Source organism: Amyelois transitella, chromosome 16, assembly GCF_032362555.1.
Source record: "Amyelois transitella isolate CPQ chromosome 16, ilAmyTran1.1, whole genome shotgun sequence".
Classification (NCBI taxonomy): Eukaryota; Metazoa; Arthropoda; class Insecta; order Lepidoptera; family Pyralidae; genus Amyelois; species Amyelois transitella.
Genome location: NC_083519.1, coordinates 3537902 through 3558099, shown reverse-complemented (window position 1 = coordinate 3558099; position 20198 = coordinate 3537902). Strand labels below are relative to the sequence as shown.

The 20198-nt window shown below is 34.4% G+C and overlaps 1 protein-coding gene across 1 annotated transcript in view; it reads left to right on the top strand.

Annotated features, from left to right (window-relative positions):
• LOC106129733 (bumetanide-sensitive sodium-(potassium)-chloride cotransporter) overlaps positions 1-20198 on the top strand; it is a 35757-nt gene that overhangs the window by 7314 nt on the left and 8245 nt on the right. The window contains exons 2-8 of the mRNA XM_060948543.1: positions 10740-10880; positions 12250-12538; positions 15935-16003; positions 16213-16393; positions 16703-16962; positions 18927-19035; positions 19354-19493. Of these exons, the coding sequence (XP_060804526.1) occupies positions 10870-10880; positions 12250-12538; positions 15935-16003; positions 16213-16393; positions 16703-16962; positions 18927-19035; positions 19354-19493 (1059 nt within the window). The 5' untranslated portion in view covers positions 10740-10869. The remainder of the gene's footprint in view (positions 1-10739; positions 10881-12249; positions 12539-15934; positions 16004-16212; positions 16394-16702; positions 16963-18926; positions 19036-19353; positions 19494-20198) is intronic.

The following is a 20198-nucleotide window of genomic DNA, read 5'->3' as shown; positions in this document are numbered from 1 at the left end:
AAAGGATGTGGACTATGGGGACATATGTACCTATTTCCGTACATATCCAAGCAGGATGACAATGCACTTAAATTTACTACCCATCCTAAGTATGCTTCATAAAAAGATCTGTAAAACTATTTTAATGGCGGCATTGTCTTAAGATAATGCATACACATATGTATATTAAACTGCATTTTTGAATTAGCACATTTAAAATACATTTAAAATTTCCCACATAGTACAGTTGCACTCTGAGTGGGATTCTCCAATGTTGGGAAAGAATGAGAATATTTATAACTTGTAATAACACTTTGGTATAAGTATCGAATTATCAATGACGTAGTTATATGTTGTTGCATCCCAAAAACTGACGCACAAAAGGTTGGTTTTATCGTATTAAGTAGTTACTAGCTGCATCCCGGCCTTTGCTCCCGTGGGAATTTCGGGATAAAAAGTACCCTTTGAGCGACAGTTGGCAGTGGCTAAATGTAAAAATCTCAATAATATAAAAGACTCTGTTTAATTTTGACAGCATCTGTGGCGCAGCGGTAGTACGCTTGTCTGTAACATCGAAGGTCCCGGGTTCGAATCCCGGCCAGGCCATGATGAGAAATGAACTTTTTCTGACTGGCCTGGATCTTGAATGTTTATCTATATAAGTATTTATTATAAAATGTAGTATCGTTGACTTACTTCGAGGCTAACTCAATCAGTGTAATTTCTCCCGTATATATTTATTTATTTATTTTATTTTGGTTAATTCAAGGACTTAGAAATCGAATTTCTTAGAAAGTGAGATGTTATGAGTACCTGTAATCGTCGAACATGCATGAAAAGAGTAATGAAAAGAGTTGCAGGAAGCGGGAGAGTCTGTAAAGATCGTAGCAAGGGGAATGAAGACAGGCGTGATATATGTATGTATGCCTAAACTTGGGTTACCATGGTCACGCAAAAATATATTCTGTGTGACCATGATGGCTTTGTGTGGTTCTGCGAAACGGAGGTCTTTTCCATACGTTAAAATAATACTTTACGCACTTAGTAACCATGGAATCAACCTTAGAAGTCGGATGTAAAGGTTGAATTACTATCATTATTTAACTTACCTTTTTCCTCCATTTTTTAACAACTGCCTGCCTCTAGACAACGTTGTATTGAGGTGGTATTTATTGTGTTCAAGTTTTTGTCATTTTCCTATTGACAAGTGAAAACGGACGTCTTAATTTTTTATTATGTGCATTGTCTTAATCGTATTTTTTCTAACCGATATTTTTCGATATCAATCATTCATATACAGTAAAGGAAATATGTATCTACTTAAATTACTAGAAACAAGGATTTCTATGGAAACTATTTCTTGTTCTTATGATTCTTATATATTGAAAATTATAATTTTAGTTGCTTTATTATTAAAACTACATAAAACCGGTTATTATTTACTTCAATATAAAGGAAATTTCACTACAATACTTAGGTAGGTACTTCAATTGTTATCATACACGAGTATGTTGAAGTGGATCTCATTACCTGCCAGACATGGTGCCTGTGTAAATAATACAATAACTACTTAAAAACTGATATCTCCATAGCACCTGACTGGCATATAAACACATATAGATATACTATTACTACGTAATATAGATATACTTACCGTTTAGGTAGTACTGTAGTCCAATTCTAGGTATATACACAAAATGAATTATTTTTTCTATTTATACGTACTTTATTTTACAAACGTATTTAATGATTAAAAAAATCATTTACCTTTATTTCAGTACATTTACAAAATATAACCAAAGATTAGCGTAGCAGGAAAAAAAAGAAACTTTATCTAAGGAATCCCCGTAACATGCAAGGCGATGTATGAAAGGAAAATGTGATATATTATTTATTAAATGTAGATAGATATATTCTACGTGAGGCAAAAAGCGAGAAATTGGAATAAAACAGGCGCTCTAGGCGCATACACGTATGTATATAGGCTACGATTCCTTTAGAGGATTAAAAGAATCATGACATTAATCTAACACACAAAAAACCGTATGCACCTGAGTTCTTCAAACTATTTATCGGTTTCATCGCATATTTTCCTCACATTACTTACCATCAAAAAAAATTATTCCATCAACATCCTATTTATTTTTTATGTTATGGCATATCTTATATTTTAACAAGAAACACTTTTAAAATCAATTGCTATTTGAAATGAAAGAAACTGTTTAATGTAAATATTTACTTGAATCACAGATATAAACTAACCTTGTAAATTATATTATCTTTAAAATAAAATATGGTGAGAGGAAGTAAATGTATAAACATTATTTGAAACAAGATTACATTAGATTATAGTAGGTATGTATTGCAAACCTCCAGAATAATGTATGTTATTATTTAGTTAACTAAGAAACCTTTATTTTGTTTGTTTGTCTGTCTTTATTTTATTGATTTGCATGGACGTGCATAAAAAAAATCACATACCTAGTTGGGAAAATTCACGATTCATAGAGCCCGCCTGTAAAAATAATTGAAAAACTGTTAATTTTTTATTCAAAATGCAGGTAATTGTTATTTTATCTTACATGGGTAACGAAAGAAAAATAAACCTTTTTTACCCATTCGGTTAAATATAAAAAAAAACGAAACCATATGTACTCGTCCACGCCTGCTTTGCGCACAAGCAAATAAATTAAATATCAATGGAAGTAGTCATAGTAGGTAGTTTTAGTAGCCCGTCCGCGCGCCGCTCCGCCCGCGCCCATTTTATTACCGCGTGTACTAGGGCGGCGCCCTGGATATCGCAACAGGTTGCAGAGTGCCTTGTTGCAATTCCATGGCAACAGTACTTTCTCTATTCAATTAGGTACATTACTTTTTAAATGATATTTTTAATTAATAATATTTGTAGAAGTTAGCATTCGATTGCATTGGGTATCATAACTATATGTATATATAACTTTGGATCTAAGTATGTCACGGACGTCTACAAAGCTTGTTTCGCCAGATGAACGTATTTCTGATGTGATTTCCTTATATATCTATTACTGTCACGAGGTACTGAATTGCGGAGCGACTAACGTTCTGAAGGTATGAATTTGAGTAAACCTAACAGTTTGGCTTGAAATTGAATAATTGATAACAATATAAAATTCAATTATATCTAATATTATTTAAAAAAGAAAACTATTCTAAATTATACACTAAAAAATATTATAGGAAGGGATCCCATCATGCAGGCAGCATTTCTGCGCTGTACTGCAATACCAATAGCGGCGCAAGAAAGCTGCCAGCGCGAGGGTCACCAATTTTTTAATAATATAAGATATAATTTTACTTAAGTTATGTTTTAACTCGGCCTTAAAATTTTAGTTTAATAAAGTATCTTTGTTGGGTAAATTCAATCAATTTACCATTTGGAGGTTATTTTCCTAATTTGCATGCCAATTTGCGAGGTCAAATCGTAAGGTCTTCACACCAAAAGAGGAATTGGACTTATCCGTATAAAAAATTGACAACGAAGAACGTCAAAATGCAATTTTCAGAAATGTAAGCTTATGTATACAGCTTGCAGAGTTAATATTTAGAAAAAATATAAATTTTTTCCTTATTATTAAGTACTTACCTAACTAAGGAATGTTTTCATAATTCTTACACTTATCAATATTTAAATGAAATTCATTATGTATCCCGATCTTAAAATTGACAGCCGATTGATTATCTATTTTTGATTTTCTAAGTGACTGGTAAAAAAGTACCTACCTACATATTTTGCAAACATAAAATTTTCGAGGTGACAATGGCCACCAAACGGAGCCATATAATTTCAGTTACCGACAATGGGAGGCTTCCGATGACCTCAGTATAGATCACAGCCACAGTATTATTATATATATTATCTAAAGTATACATATAATGTAGTCCCATACGCGGCCTGCAAATATTTCCATTTCATTATAAACGATATTATATTAAATATAGCATACGCCGAATAGCCATACCGTTTGGAATTATGTGTTTACGTATGTCGATATACAGAGATTACGATCTGCAGTTCCGGTGCTGGGAACAATTCGTTATATTATGTGTTGTCGGGTGATAAAAACGTGTCATCTTTTTTTTGTTGCCTGTCTGGTCTGTCTGTGTATCATATATATATCGATAGATATCGCGAGTCAGATATTAGGTATAATCTTACGGTATTGTAATTTTACGGTGACATTCTTATCTGAAAGCTTTCTTGATTGCTGCATTGCAGCACCTGTGGGTTTCCTCTCAAATTATTAGAACTTTTGTCCTTTAATCGTCTCCTACATTCACAGGATCGGATAAATTAGTTCTAGTCTATTCTGCCTATATGGACATACTTTTTTCATTATCTTTTCTTGTCGTTATTACAAAAAAGCATAGGTATAACGAATTAATTAATCGTGAGTAATTATTATCATTAACCCTACTAGCACGCCTTATTAATTAAACTTTAAACGATGAATTAAAATGATCAAATTTTCAGGAATTAATTTCACAATACGCTTACTAGGAAGTACGTAGTGTGGGCAGGGCCTGGGGTGCGGGCGGCAATGTAAACAGACAATATTTTCGGACTGGGCGTTCGATTCCCAGTGCCGTAACCCGTGGCAGGCTGCCAGGAGCACTACCAAGGATACTTTACAATGCCTTTCTACTTTTACCATACATTTATTTACATATTTTGCTCCTCGGTGAACTCGAAACCGGTTTTTTCCGAATATCTAATCTGAACATTTTGACTGACCGTATTTTATTACTTTATTGTCTTCAGTTATTCAAATGATACAGTTTTCAATCGTCATAATTCTCCTGATATTACTCCTAGTAGTGTCTTCACCTCTCTCAGGAGGAGCCCGAGGTCCATTAATGATCATGAACTTGTCTTACCCAAAGTTGGGATTTACACAAATCAATCATCGGTGAGCTTTACAGAAGAGCCTAACCAATATTGTCATTACACGTCCAGTAAGTAGCCGGAATTATTGCCCATATGTTGTTTTACCCACAACTCCTTTCCTGCCTGCCTCCAACTTGATCGCGTGAAAAACTATCGTTGTTTCGCTTTTTATTATGACGTGAAACGGGATAGCGATAGTTTTTGAGCGATACAAACGGCATCGCGCGTGCAGTGACATGCTACGGGGGCTGAAATCATCAATTTACTTTGTAAATAACTACTGTAAATATTTTTAGTGGATTTAACCATACATGTTGAACAATAAAGCGACTTTGTGCTTGACAGGCCACGTTGTTAGAACAGTATGTAATTGTTTGAGTGATCTAATCGAACAAACTGACAATAGTCCATGGATTACCAAGAACTGAGGTGTGAAATAGTTTTACACCTGCTTCATATGGTGATGGTCACCGTGTTTGGACAAGGTCACAGAAACAGACAAATTAATTAGGTAAATAGGTATTTAAGGGATGGTTCCATAGCCTATGAAAAAACCTGAATAATGAATGTTATTGCACAAAATAAGATTAAAAAATTGCGGACTTCATTGCTGTATGGCATTCTTTACCAGTCTACCAGCATACCAAACAGAAAACTTGTGGGTGGTGCGATAAAGTGCAGATGTATATTTACAGGTAGAAATAAGTATGCTATGCAAAATACAAACATACAAACATACAAACATACATAAATTAAACTTATAAATTTATACAGTTACGTATAACATATAATAATAAAAGAAATACATACATAAAGTAACAAATAAGGTTCTTGCCATCTTGAGGCTAACATTGTCATGCACGTGTAAGTATGTAAGTATTCAATTTTCTATCGTACTACTTAATAATTATAATTCGTGACGTAACTTACACGTGTCGAAATTTAGATTTTCCTCCTCTGTGATTTCTAAACAGGTTTTATTTCGATCAATTTTTGGCCAACTTGACCACAAAACGTTGGCAATGACCCTTATCAATCATTTGCCACACACTCCTACCTAACTGCGAAAAAAAACCCAAAGCCCAAAACATTTTTTTAAATTTTTTTGCATTATTTTGTAAATCGATCGTTCTTTTTAATACAAACATGCGATACGACCTGAGCAATATTAAAAGTTTTTTTTGTCTAAAGTAGCTTAAGTAGGTATGTAGGAAGAGGAATTCCCCTCAATTTATACTCGTACTTAAAATTAAAGTAAACGGGGTATTTGTAATGAAAAAGTAACTAACCGATATACCTAATACTTCTTGAACGTCGCACAGAATAAATTATTCCAGGAGATGATTAGCGTACAGATAACCACCACCAAATATAATGAAATAAACCGTAGACCCCAAACCAAAGACCACAGGTTAAGACCAACAACCTTCAACCTATTTTTGCGACGTAATCTGGCTTCCTCTGTTATCTTATTTTTTGCATTCACTGAAATCGCTTTAAAGCTAAATCAGTTTTACAACTTTCTATCTTTAGCTTTCTTATGTACTTACATAAATTTAAATAAGACCGATTTCTTTTCGTTCACATAATTTTGCTGAATTTCATTTTATAAATTACTTGTTAGTAGGTACTAACTTGTACTTGTACTAACCTACCTTCGACAAATATTCTTCTTATTTGAAACTATTCATCGTAATCGTAACCTATACAGGTTTAATAGCTAAAGTGATCAGAAATATCAGAGTTTTATTTCCCTAGTAATGCAAGGATTCGCGCAAATGATTCCGTCAACCGCCCGTTAGCCACCAAGCCATCGACCCTTCGCGTGCAGAGGAGGTGTCGCACTCCAGCCTCTACTGGTTTCAACCAGATCGATCCAAACCGTAGCCTCGAAAGCCACCGACGATATCGCGTGGAACATGACGCATGCAAAGCTTTGAGGCGAATAGTGGCGAGATATCATCGCTTACGAAGGCCTAACTTGATTATACGACTTATTCGTATTTTTTCAAACAAAACAGCAATCCGTTCGGTACTTTTGTGTTATTAACACTAATGTTGAATTAAGTTTGTATTAAATTATCAATAAGCGACCTTTATTTTATATTTTCACCTTTCTATATTTTTGTTTAAATACATTTAGAGCTTGTTTAACTTTGCCTGGTGTCCAATAAGATGGTCCACGTAAGGTTAAATGTCGGTTTTTCATTATTGGCTTGAAAGTTCGGTATTGGGGACAGAACATAAAGATGCCTACATTAATGAAACGTCTGCGATTCCAGTACAAAAATATAGTACCTACTTATAACTATAAAGAAACGAAAGGTAGAATTTAATGGAGAAGCCGCCTTGTTGGAGACAAAGAAAACATTGTGATAAACAATCAAATAGGTGTTAACTTGCAAGGCGTTTACTGTTTCTATTTTAAATCCACTTACACATCTTAACGATATCCACAATCGTTTGTCAGTACCGTGCCCCTACCATGAGTTTACTTGCTATTGTCGCTAGCGACTTTCTTTATCTTTAAAGTGTCTTCTTCTTTTTCACGCGTTGGAAACTTTATGTACTAATTGTTATAGGTATTTTCGTTCTTCAGTCACATTCTATATCCAAAAATAAGTACGAGTAATCTATTTGCCTTATTATAGTATACAATCCTGTAACATTCTCGGATATTTGAGACTTTCTTGTTCTATAGTAAACTACAGTCGCTAGCGATAACTTACAAAGATTGATGCCTATAGTTAGGTTCCTATCAATAATGCATACTTACCTGTTTACTATTGCAAATTGCAGCACGTTGACAAACATGAACATTTAACACTAGAGTAGGTAAATATATCTATTACCAATCTATCTCAAACATTATTGAAGCTACAACACAATATCATTTAATCAAGGTAAAGGAATAATCATATAAACATCCGAAACGAAACCACTAAAATAATTTAGGTAAAATTTGACAGGTTGAAATCCCATCTCGGCCTAGTACCAATGGGAAAAACATGGTGTCGAAACCTGCACGATTAGGATATGTAACCATGATCGATCAAATACCGATAGGTTCACCTGCAAAAATTGCGGAAGTCAGTCGCTTCGTGTGAAAACCTAAATCATCCAGTCCAGGATCTATGGTAAAAGTCATACCCCGCTCCTCTCCACAGTGCCCAGCCAACACAGTATAGCTGTATAAATTTTGCGTAAAAGCAATCTTTTAACTTTAAGCTGGATAAAGTATTTGTATAACTTCTGTGTAAGCGCTTATACAGGTGATATTCAAGCAATTTGGGCACAAAATATCTTGCTTCAATTTGGTTAACAGTTGATTAATAGCCACATAGCAGCTGAATAAATGTACGACACACTGAATATCTTCTGCATAAATTCAGATTTTTCTTTACTCCAGAAATTATACATCTTTTATGCAGTTGTTAATTTGTGAGTTCAGATATTCAAATGATATACGAAATTCCGATCTTTGGAGTAGTTTTACAAAGAAATTATTCAAGTAAAAAGTATTTTTTATTGTGACGGGATAAATTTGTGTCGCTTAGTTCAAAATATTGTAAATGGTCGCCGATATAAAATAGCGTAAATGATTTCATACATTTTAAGTAAGTTTAAGGTGAATTATATAAACGCATGGCACTTTACTGTGAAATATCAACATGATCATTATACATTTTTTGAGCGCCTCAAGATAAAGCTATATTTTAAAAGGTAAACAAATGTGAAATAATATTTAAATTAAATGATCTTTACTTTTTATCAAATTTCAGTCCCAGCAAGTAATGAGAATCAAATTTTGTATAACTGATAATGTTTCCTACTCACTAAACACAGTGTTTCATAAGATAAATGTTGAGGATTTATAAAAATAGGTTTATGTCGAACGTTAGTTAATGGCGGAAGGCCAATTTGAATTAAAGTGTTTATATCAGTGATTATTTTGCTTATTTTTGCATAATAGTTCACATACTACTACATATCCAGAAATTATTTGGTTTAAAGTACAATAATTATATATTTATCAGCAAAAGGTCTTAAATTACATAAAACAGTATACTTTTATTCAGCTTTTTAGGGTGCTTTTTTATAGAAAATAAATCCATGAATATTTGAGGGTGATGGGATCTATACTAATGTAGGTATTTATAGTATTTATAGTTCTACTATGAATGACGCATTGCGTAATATTTAGTTAGACAATTGTTTATATTACCAACTAAAATTGTAGGTAGTTGCAACCAAAAGTTTCGCGCTTGTTACAAAATACACCCAAGAGCACCTAATTATATTTCAATTTAAATCTCTTTTTTAATATCTTTCACACATATGTATGTATTGTCGTTATCTGCACCTAAAGTTGGACCCAGTCTATGTGTTTGAATCACTAATCCTGATGGTGATGTATAATCATCGTGTACAGAACCCTCTTCAACTGTGTTGGTCGCACTTGGCCCGGGCCCATTTGTATCAGATGTTAAACTCTTTTCTATTACTGTACAGATACTATTTTTTATCTTTACAAACTCTCGTGAACATTTTCTTCTTGTTCCTCCCGTTCTCTTTTTTTTTCCATGAATCATTTACTCTTTTGTTATTATTTTTCTGAGGTGGCATATTGTTGATTTTGTCACAAAATGGTGAAATATCTGGATATAAACATACGATATCTTCAACTAATCAGTTATTTGCTGCTTAAGATACCCACATTTGTAACTGATATTGTTTTAAGTTTAACATAAAGACAATTGTATGCTTATAGCGCTATAAGTTTGGTAAAACAAGGAGTTTATTTTCAATTTTGCAGAAGTTAGCTGTAAAAAGAAGAAAATATCTAAATTATTCAGCATCTGAATAAATTAGTACCATTTCGTACACTAAACAGCTTAAAGAAATTATTTCGTCTAATATTCAGCGTTTTGCTGTTTAACTGCTTTTCTTTAAAATGTTATACAGGTCAATGCAAAAATTTCAGCTAATGTGCAGATAATAGCTGTTTCAATTACTTTTATTTGAATATCGCTTGTTTAGCAGAAACTACTCTTGATTATTATTCAGCTTGAAAAAATACCGCGAACTTTATGCAGAATTTAGTAAGCTTACAACATTATTTTAATTTAAGAACTCTCTTATTCAAAATTAAGCCATAACATCAGCTGTAATACATAATTAATAAAGCTTGACACTGCTTATTGTGGTATATTTTCGCTATTATCTGGCTTATGTGTTGGCTGGGTGGGGAGGGTGCAACCGGGACTAAAGCCAGCATGAAGAAGAAGAACAACGCACAGACCCACTTCTTCACCTTCCGATATGGAGATATAACTTTTTTTTTTATTCCATGAAAAGCAAATAATTTTTTATCTTTACTTTGCCAGATTTTTGCGATAGAAAAATCGATAAAGCCGCTTTTTTAACTTTGTTGCCATTAGTGTGTGCACTGACTATAAAGTTTTAAAAAAAAATAAAAACGATATACAAAAATTTTAACACAATGTATTCTTGGAATTAATTGAATAAATTCATAGAATTTTATTAATTAGATGCTACAGTTTATAAAAAGTTAAGTAAAAAGAAGTAAAACATATTAAAGCCCTTTTATAACGTAGTTTGTAATTTATTGTGAATTAATATGTATACATTAACGACGCAGGAGGACTGCTCGCGTTATTTTAATTGCCTTATAACTAGCTGTCTAATAGGCTCTTGCGTGATTATTCCTGCTATTTCCGATAGAAATACGAACTTGATTTTGTTTCAGAAAGGAAAACTATTGTTTTCTTAAATGATTTTTTGTGTCGTTATAAAATAATTAAATTGTTTGCAGGTGCATTCCGAAATCAAGAAAATTATGTGGTTGGAAGCCATCGAGGACATCTTACATAACATAACGAGGACCCTGCGGAAAGTAGACCCCTGTAACACCAGCTTACGGTAGTCCACCGGCTGAAATCAATATGGAAGGACGGTAAGCTTCACTCATATACATAGAGTAATGATAATATACCTAAGCTCCACATTTACGTTCAATTGGGATGTGGGTTCTCTTCTTCAACCTCCTGTCGTCAGTCCCGCTGACATCCTCACCACTCTGAACTCTGAAGTCCGGGGTGCACTTTTAAATTGGGTCAAGGCTTAGACTGCAGTTGCTTCGAGAATCAGAAAGACATGCGTAATATCTCGCCCGAGGATTCGACTTTAACGTTTCAATTTGGTTGTCCGTAGTTTTAAGTCTAGAATAGTTATGTAAAAATATTTATGAATCTTTAACATGCAGGAAGTGTTTACTTATCCTTTCGAACTGTTACAGGTAAATCTACATGTTATACTTTATATGATAGATATATAAAGCATAGTTAGAAACGTCCTTGATAAAAGGCTAATGCATAGACCACCAGACCGCAAAAGCAGTTCAATTCAAACATATTTGCTTTCAATTTATGCTTGAAATTTGGGTTCAGATTATTTTAATATGCAAATAGACGCGTAACTACAAAAGAAAAGGGTAAATAAAAATGTTTCTGTTGATAACATTACACATACATGCATGTACAGTGAAATCGGTTCTGAAGATGCGATCGCAATAGCAAAAAGCTTGCATATAGTGTCAATAGACTCAAAACAAACCTGTTCTACACGATTCTTTCCCGTCTATTAATGCATATTCTTTCAATTTTTTTTTCTAAAGCCGGTAAGTCAGACAGAGGTAACCGACAATTAAAACAATAACAAAATGTTTAAAATAATATGAACTTCTACGGGACAAATCACACAGATGAGCTAGCCCCGAATTTCCAGACTTATCGTATACTAACTCAACGATAATTTAGTTTTTAATAAATAAGGAGATAACCAAAAAATTTCATTATACTTGATTTGAGTTGATTTACGAACGTCGATAAGATATATCTTCCCCTTTTGTCAGTTCAGACGAATAATTATTCGTTATACTTAATTATTAAGTATCTGAATGCCATAACACAGGGCATTTAATTCGGGGCAAGCTCAATCTGTTGAATCAAAGCGGATGATGCGATAAAAATTATTTAAGGCCTAACTGTCCTATTTCTAGGTTAACACCTTCCCCTTCGTTCTATATTGATTTTTATAGAAGACAAGAAGAATGACGTATAGAAATTATTTTTTGAACACATAAATAAATTAGGCATTCATTCATAATTTATATTCATTTCGAAAACGTAAGTGTAGGTTGGTTTCAAAATTAGAAACAGAGCTTATGAGTTAGCGAGCTTTTACACGATTTAAACAAAAAAATTGCCGAAGAAGTCAAATTTTCTTTTAGGAAAGTGTGGTTTATGTATGTTCTTCATTCGTAGGTTCACAGTTTCGACAGTGGAGCCAGATTCCAAGAAGAATGGCATTCACCTGGGCGCCAGTATCATCAGCCGGCCTCTCCGGAACTCTGCGGAGACCGCCGAGCGAGGAGTGGCCAACAACAACCAGCCCGACACCTGGCTCCATGACGCGGGCTGGAGGAGGAAGCGCTCCCTGGCCCAGCTCACGAGGGAGGCCCTGCCCAGGATGGAGAACTACAGGAATTCCAAAAGAGCTTTGAAGAGACCCAGTCTTGGTGAATTACACGGAGACCATCTTATTACAGAGGAGGTTAGTGTATTTTACATGCCGTCATTGAAAGTTCTCATGCTTCTCATTGTTTATCTTATATTTTAGTGGATACGACGAGTATATACGATACGATAGTTTCCTTTCTTATTTTACTAGATTCAATTTGTTAGTAAAAAGTTGTTGACACCAGTTCAATTTTGTAGTATTATACTTTGAAACCCAAAGTTGCGCATCTTGCCTTTTTCTGTAAGAAAGATAAAATACAAATATGTATTTAGTAAATGGATGGCAATGGTCCTACTATGTTAGACGAGGACTATGGTATAAATACGTACGGTATCAAACTTAATGACATTTTGGTAAAAAATGCTTAAAATACTCAAGTCATAAGCATAGGTTTTGTACGCGAAAAAGGCATTTATTTGATCATCAGGCAAATCAGCAAAATTTGGTAAACATCAGCTAGTCACCAGGTAACCAGCGATTACCTATCATGTTTCCTGCAATTAAAATGTCGTTAAATGACAAATCGAAATTATGAGCTTTATAATTGTTTTTATAATTTCGAGATTATAGCAATAGTCAAATACCTACATAACAAATTTATCTACTTAAAAATATACCGTCATTTTTGAGACGTTTAATAATGAACCATTAAAAACTAATCATTGGACAGCCTAAAGCAGGAACCCCCGGAGACATCCTCTTAGAAATTAAATAACAATATATATTTTTAAATAAAAGAATGTCGCGACGATTTTTTTGTATAAGCCTAAAAAATGAAAGTTAAAAATCAGCCGACCTTTTGAGCATAGCGGTGAAGGGTGCAACTGGGAACACGCAAGATGAGAGAGAGGAAAATGAAAACTTATCCTCCATTTATTTTGTCTTTCGTCTGACCGTCATTATTTTCAATCATTACATTCTTAAAAATCCGAACCTATCATGGGAAGCAGGGATTCTACAACTATGCTATCATCTCATATTAAAAAAATATCTTCTATGCGTATCCACCATGGAGTTGTAACAGCTACGAAATTGACAGTATTTTCAAAACTGTCTCCAAATCCTATCGAGGTTCCGTCCCATGGAAGCTTACGAGTAGCATGGAAGTAATAAGTACTAAGGTCTATTCACAAATGCTCCAGTTTCCGTACAAATTTCGGGAACAATTGAAAACTAGTTTATTGCAAACAGAATTTGACGAAAATGAAGGTACGTTACCTCTACTACTACCTCCTGATAGTTAATACGGTGTTGAGAAATAGTTGTTCCTCAGTAAACTGATGATATGCTATTGGCTTTCTGTTGATGTAGATGGCCTCAACAAGCAGATATGGTCTTAAAAATGCCTAGGTACTCCAGCACGGAACAATGAAGTTCACATGAATATTGAATTGTTTATTTGTAAGTTTTGTAATGTCATAAAGCTTAGGAAAGTAAACAGTAATAAGTTAACTTAAATCTTCATAGGAAATCATTGGGTAAGCCTATTCTACAAGAACTGCTCTGTACTCAAAGTTCTAATAATTCGCTAATCCATCCAGTGGTTTGAGTAGGTACATAATGCGCATATTAGTGCAAATAAGTGAATTAAGTATTAAATATTACTTATTAGCATTGCATAGAAATGCAACGCGCAATATGTTAAATGGAAAATTTGAATCACTGTATAGTAAATAGTAGATGATTGTGTGTGACTAAATTTTATTTCATTTCATAGGTATCACATATTTCACATACCTACTTTATTATCACAAATTTTAAAAGAGATTTAAGTAATAACGTGCACTAATTTTATATTTGTATCTTTACGACCATAGTTCTTATCTCGAGAGTGTTTATCGTTAAGGTAGCATTGCATTTACCTTTTCTATAAAGTCATGGCGTAGTAAACTAGTTTTAAATATGCCATTGTAAGGCGTCGAACATCACTTTCTTTATCAGACAGATCGCGAAACTTGTGTAGATAATAAATTTCGTCTCTATTCGTCTCTATTATTTGTAGATAATATCAAGTATTTTAGACTTGTAGATACTGGTATTAACTGGCTAATACCTAAACGCTTCCATTTCGCATATTTACTATAAAGACATATATAATCTTCTAAAAAACTAGGAAAGAGCAGAGAGACTATTTAATTGTTTGGGCTCTAGGTAGCAAAGAAAGGTTCTTCAGTGGAGACTAAATTAGTAGACTTCGTAATTTGATATGAAATAACATTTAAAATTTAAGAAATAGTGTATACCTAGATTCTGATTTCGTCTCAATTCTAGCATTAATAATTTTCAGAGTATGCACTGAAAATTATTAATGCTAGAATTGAGACGAAATCAGAATCTTAATATGTCGATATTCTGTGAAAAGAAGCTATAAAGACAATCGAACAATGTAGGTATCAGCCGATCAGTGGCCCTGAATATGATATGAAGCATGTGGTAACGACAGGGAAGTCTCGAGACAGTTGGTGTCCATCACACAGTCACCTGTCAGTCATCAGTGTCCCCTGGCCGCACAATGGCGACAGTAGGACGATTATTGTCATTCGCAACACTGATTACTGCATCATGAAAATATTTCACATTGAATGAATTCACGTGCATTTGTCACGGCCTCGTGGGCTTATTGTTTAATGAGACGAAGGCTTTTTGTTAGTATTAGGTATTCGTATTTACTTAGGTAGGTAGACAGACAAGAAGTAATGTTACAGGAAAAATGCCAGCAAGGTCGAATACCAAATGTGGCTACTGGATATGTTGTGATGGTCTGATCTTGACATACAAAAATATTTACCGCTTTAACCTATTTCTTTTGAAGTAGCAAAATAAAAAAAAAATATTTTATTCAAAAAATATAAAACATTAAATAGCTGTATCTGAATACAGAATTGATTCTTGTTTTACAGATACTTCTAAGCTATTTTATTATTGACGATATTAAACACTCGTATATTAGAAGTAGGGTACTCGAGCAAGCAATTCATATGTCTGTGAAGTCTATATGTAATCTACAAGTTTATGATAGCATTATTATAAGTGTAATAACGACTATTAAAATATGAGTAATATCGTAGTAAGTATAGTATCCACAACAATCTACGTACTTATTCTAGCAGACTAGATGCAACCAGTTTTTACTGTTTCGAACCGATTATGAATGGAAACATTACGTTACAAACTGATGAACAATACTGTCGAGAGCCACTCGGACATTAATGACTTTAAAACTTATATCGTTAATAGGCTCCGTTTTATCTTCTTTGTTACCCTGCCATTAACATTATCAAACACGTGACAAACGTTAACAATAAATTAGGCTTTAACTGTATTTATTTTTCACCGAGATGCAGTTTTATTGATATTTATACGGATGGACTATGAACATTAATAAAACTGATAATTATGCGCAGTTAAACTTACTTACTATATTTTTAGGACGAAAAAGACCGAAGAGATACAAAATCTCCTACGCCACCGCACGGCATCAAATTAGGATGGATTCAAGTAAGTAAATACAAATTATTCGCCTTATTTCATTGTCAAATAAAATAAATTTCTGCTGATTTACATTTGTAACATGATATCATATTTGATATCAAATGTTTAATAAATCTCATTACTTGGGTTGGGACGTTGCCTAAATTTAAATATATGAATTCAGTTCTCTTAGTTTTTATACCTAAATAAGAGTGACACTCCTTTTTCTCACACAGGGCGTGCTGATACCATGCCTCCTGAACATCTGGGGGGTGATGCTGTTCCTCCGCATCTCGTGGGTGGTGGCGCAGGCCGGCATCGGGCTCTCTTTGCTCATCATCGCCATCTCAGCGGTCGTGTGCGTCATCACCACATTGTCTATGAGCGCTATTTGTACCAATGGGGAAGTGAAAGGAGGTAGGTTTTACGAATATTGTAGGCAAATTTTGAGATTTTCGCATTGGTAACAGATTATGGGTGATTGAAAATATTGCCTTGAAGAAGTAGAGGTTGTTAATTTTGATTATGGTGCTATGTGGTGTAGGTAAGTTGGTGACTTGTTTTGTGTACAGATAGAGATGTCTTTTTTTATTTGTGTACATATTCATTTTTAATAAACTTTCTGGCATAGTGGTATAATATGTAACCTATATAACGAAATAATGAAAAAACTTGTAATAATTTTACTACATTAAAATTAGTCAATTAATCCAATCAATTAATCAGGTGGAATCTACTACATCATCTCCCGGTCCCTGGGCCCCGAGTTCGGCGCGTCAGTCGGCATAATCTTCGCGTTCGCCAACGCTGTAGCAGCGAGTATGAACACAATTGGGTTCTGCGACTCCCTGAACGACCTGCTGAAGAGCCACGGAGTAAAGATCCTGGACGGAGGCGTCAATGACGTGCGGCTAGTGGGCGCCGTCGCCTTGCTCGTAATGTGCATCATCTGTGCCGTGGGCATGGACTGGGAGAGCAAAGCCCAGGTTTGTAATTGTAAAAATAACTTTAAATTAAAAAACATATATAGGTTTGAAACTTAATTATGGTCAGCACTAGCTGTGCATGGTGTGAACAGTGTCAAGATCTCGGACGGGGGCGTCAATGACGGTAGACGCCGTCGCCTTGTTGGAAATGTGCGTCATCTGTGCCGTGGGCTCGGACTGGCTGGGCCCAGATTTGTAATTTCACAAAGAAATTTTGAAGAATTGATTATTTGTGTTTGAAAAAATATCGTCGAGTTCTATCTGTAATACAAGTCTTGAGACTTGGTAGACTAACGACTAAGTAAATATATTGGGGCTAGCTATAATGGTTGGTCCATTGGTGTGGTTGGTTGGTCGGTATTGGTCGGTAAGTGGTATTGTATAATAAACATATATTAAAATAAATATATGCAATATTTAACTATGAGGAATTTAATATCAAAAGTTGGTATAGACAAAATAAGGTTAATGCCCAGCAATGGGTCATGGAGGGTTGTTGATGACTACGATAATGATGATCAAGGGTTCTTACATAGACATCGCTTCGATTTATTTGTTACGAGTATCTTATACAAACATAAAAACTCAAAAGTAACATAGCCTTGTCGATGGCAATTTGTCCAGGAAGAGTAACGAGTATCGATTTGCCGGGTGAAGCCTTGTTTGCTGCTGGGAGGTCAATTGCGTGCCACCTGCCCTACCCTGCCATTCCGTCCGTTCATCTCTACGATATAATAAAACAGGCAGACATAGAATTTTAGTGTTATTTCTGTAGTTATCGATTCAAAGGATAAAAAGCTCGCAATGGTTACAATGACATAACGAAACTTACAAAGTTGGTTTACTACTGAAAACATGCTCTTTCTCTTTGGAATTTTATCAATATTTCTATTCTTACAATAATATATATATATATTTTTAATAACCTATCTAATTTTCATAGCTGTTGGTTATCCAGGACAGTTCAGTAAATAACCCGTGTCAATACTTAAACCTGTTTAGCTTTCGTTTAGCTTCCTTGGTCATATGCATACCTGTATGCATAAGTAGGTATGCATACCTGTGGTTTTATTTAACGGCCCACTTGTTACAGCGCCTCGTGATGTGTGTCATCTTGGAAAAATTTAATTCATTTTGTATAGATTTTCACTTCTCCCACATTTGAATACTGTCGGGAAATAAAAATAGTTTTTTTGTACATAACTCTTTTTACAGCCTACAAAGATTTAAGTAAAAACCTAATACAAAAAAATATTATGTCCTAATACAACAGCCCTCATTTTATTATATTTTACATGGGTGGTATCGTCACGTTACGTTTTTGGGATTCATTTACCCGCATCCTGACACTAAAACAGTCCACCCCCTAAAGAATAAAGATGTTATGCATGTGTGGAACTTTTTACGTCAACAACATTTCAATGAAGGTCACCCAGGAAAGTACTAAGTGAGCATTTAGTACGTGTTTCGCCCGACATCCGAAGATTGATGAAGGCACGCGACGATCGCACCTCGTAAAGTAAATTGCATTAATTTCAGTGTAAAAGCTCTACGGAATTAACCGCAAATTACCGGACCCCACTAATCACTGGTGGCCTGACGTTTCCTTTTTAGCAAATTATACTTTTTCGCGTGTGTATTAAATGTATTAATTGGTAATTACAGTAAGCCGTTTCTATAATGATCAAAGTAGCAGCATTTTGATTGACAAGTACGAACTAGGTGTACAGAATCCGTGCTAATAATAGGCACAGAAAATATCTTTTATAATAATATAGTAAGAAACATCTATAGTAAACTTGTAATCAGACATCAAAATAAAACTTGAGCTGTAGTAGTAGTGTTAATCTCCCTAAATTCAAAACGCAAAAAAAAGTTAATTACTTTAGATGTAGATATTTCATGTTTCTCACTTGTTTCTCACAAAAACTTAATTCAAAAATGTTAAAATTATTTGTCGACAGAATTTCTTGATCGCAATCATTGTGGGAGCCATGGTGGATTTCATAGTAGGCACCATCATGGGGCCCAAGACCGATGAGGAGATTGCACGAGGCTTCGTCGGAGTTAGTAGTGAGTATATTGTCTTTTATATGTTAAGTTATTTCTTATTTTAACTTTATTCTACATTAATTTCCCTTCTTTTATAACCATCAAATAAATCTTTATTTAACTAAATACCGAACCATTTACAAATAAATTTTCAAACTTTGTCCAAACTAACAACAAGAGGCCGAACGGAGCAAACCACGAAAAAAAATTGATGACTAAGTGTTGACAAAGGCAATAAAGGCAACGTAAGTTAACGTTGAAGCTTTCTATAACCTTAAACCACCGCCCATCGTACAAAATGTTTTTAACAGTAATTGATTTAATTTTTTTTAATACCAGCCTCCGTGTTCGAGAGAAATTTCTACCAAGATTTCCGGTATAGTGAAAAGCAAGACCAGAACTTTTTCAGCGTGTTTGCCATATTTTTCCCGTCCGTCACGGGCATCCAGGCCGGGGCCAACATCTCTGGAGATCTCAAGGTAAGTAAGACTTTATTCTGTACTAGTCAGACTGCTGCATGAGTGGTCACATATTTCAGACGTTTTCAAACATATACTTTCATAATCACTAAAATAATGCTATAAATTTTTTGTTTGGACCACTTTCTCTCATAGATTGTCGGTTTCGAATAATAATTTTGGTCTGACATTTCCCCAGAACGTTGCCAATTTAGAAAAGAACGTTCATCTAGGCTTCGCCTTCCAATCCAAACATTTGCGTTCAAAAAATCTTACTTATAAGCAGCATTCTAAAGATATAAATCCTTACGTTTTTTCGATCCCTATTTAAAAGGAACATGCAGCCTTCGGCGGTAGCCGTCGATTGGACGCCATGACGTCAGACCACTTAATTAAGCGGCATGGGCGTGGGTGACGGGAGTCGCCTCCGAGCCTCCCTCTCAACTCATCACTACTGCCCCCCATTCATTTCTGTACATCATTTTAACAAGCAAATGTATTGATTCTTTGTTGTTTACCTGTTTATTTGGACGATGTTCTTATCACTTACACTCAACTCACATTTGGTAGAGTTAATACTGAAGCAATATTTATTATTGATTTGGAATAGTATCTTCACACACACACAGATCGATGGCTAACGTAAAAGCGTAAATATTATTGCCAGTTCGTCGAATTGAGAGTTACTCATTCTAAAATATATCATGACAAATGGAAATTCTACAA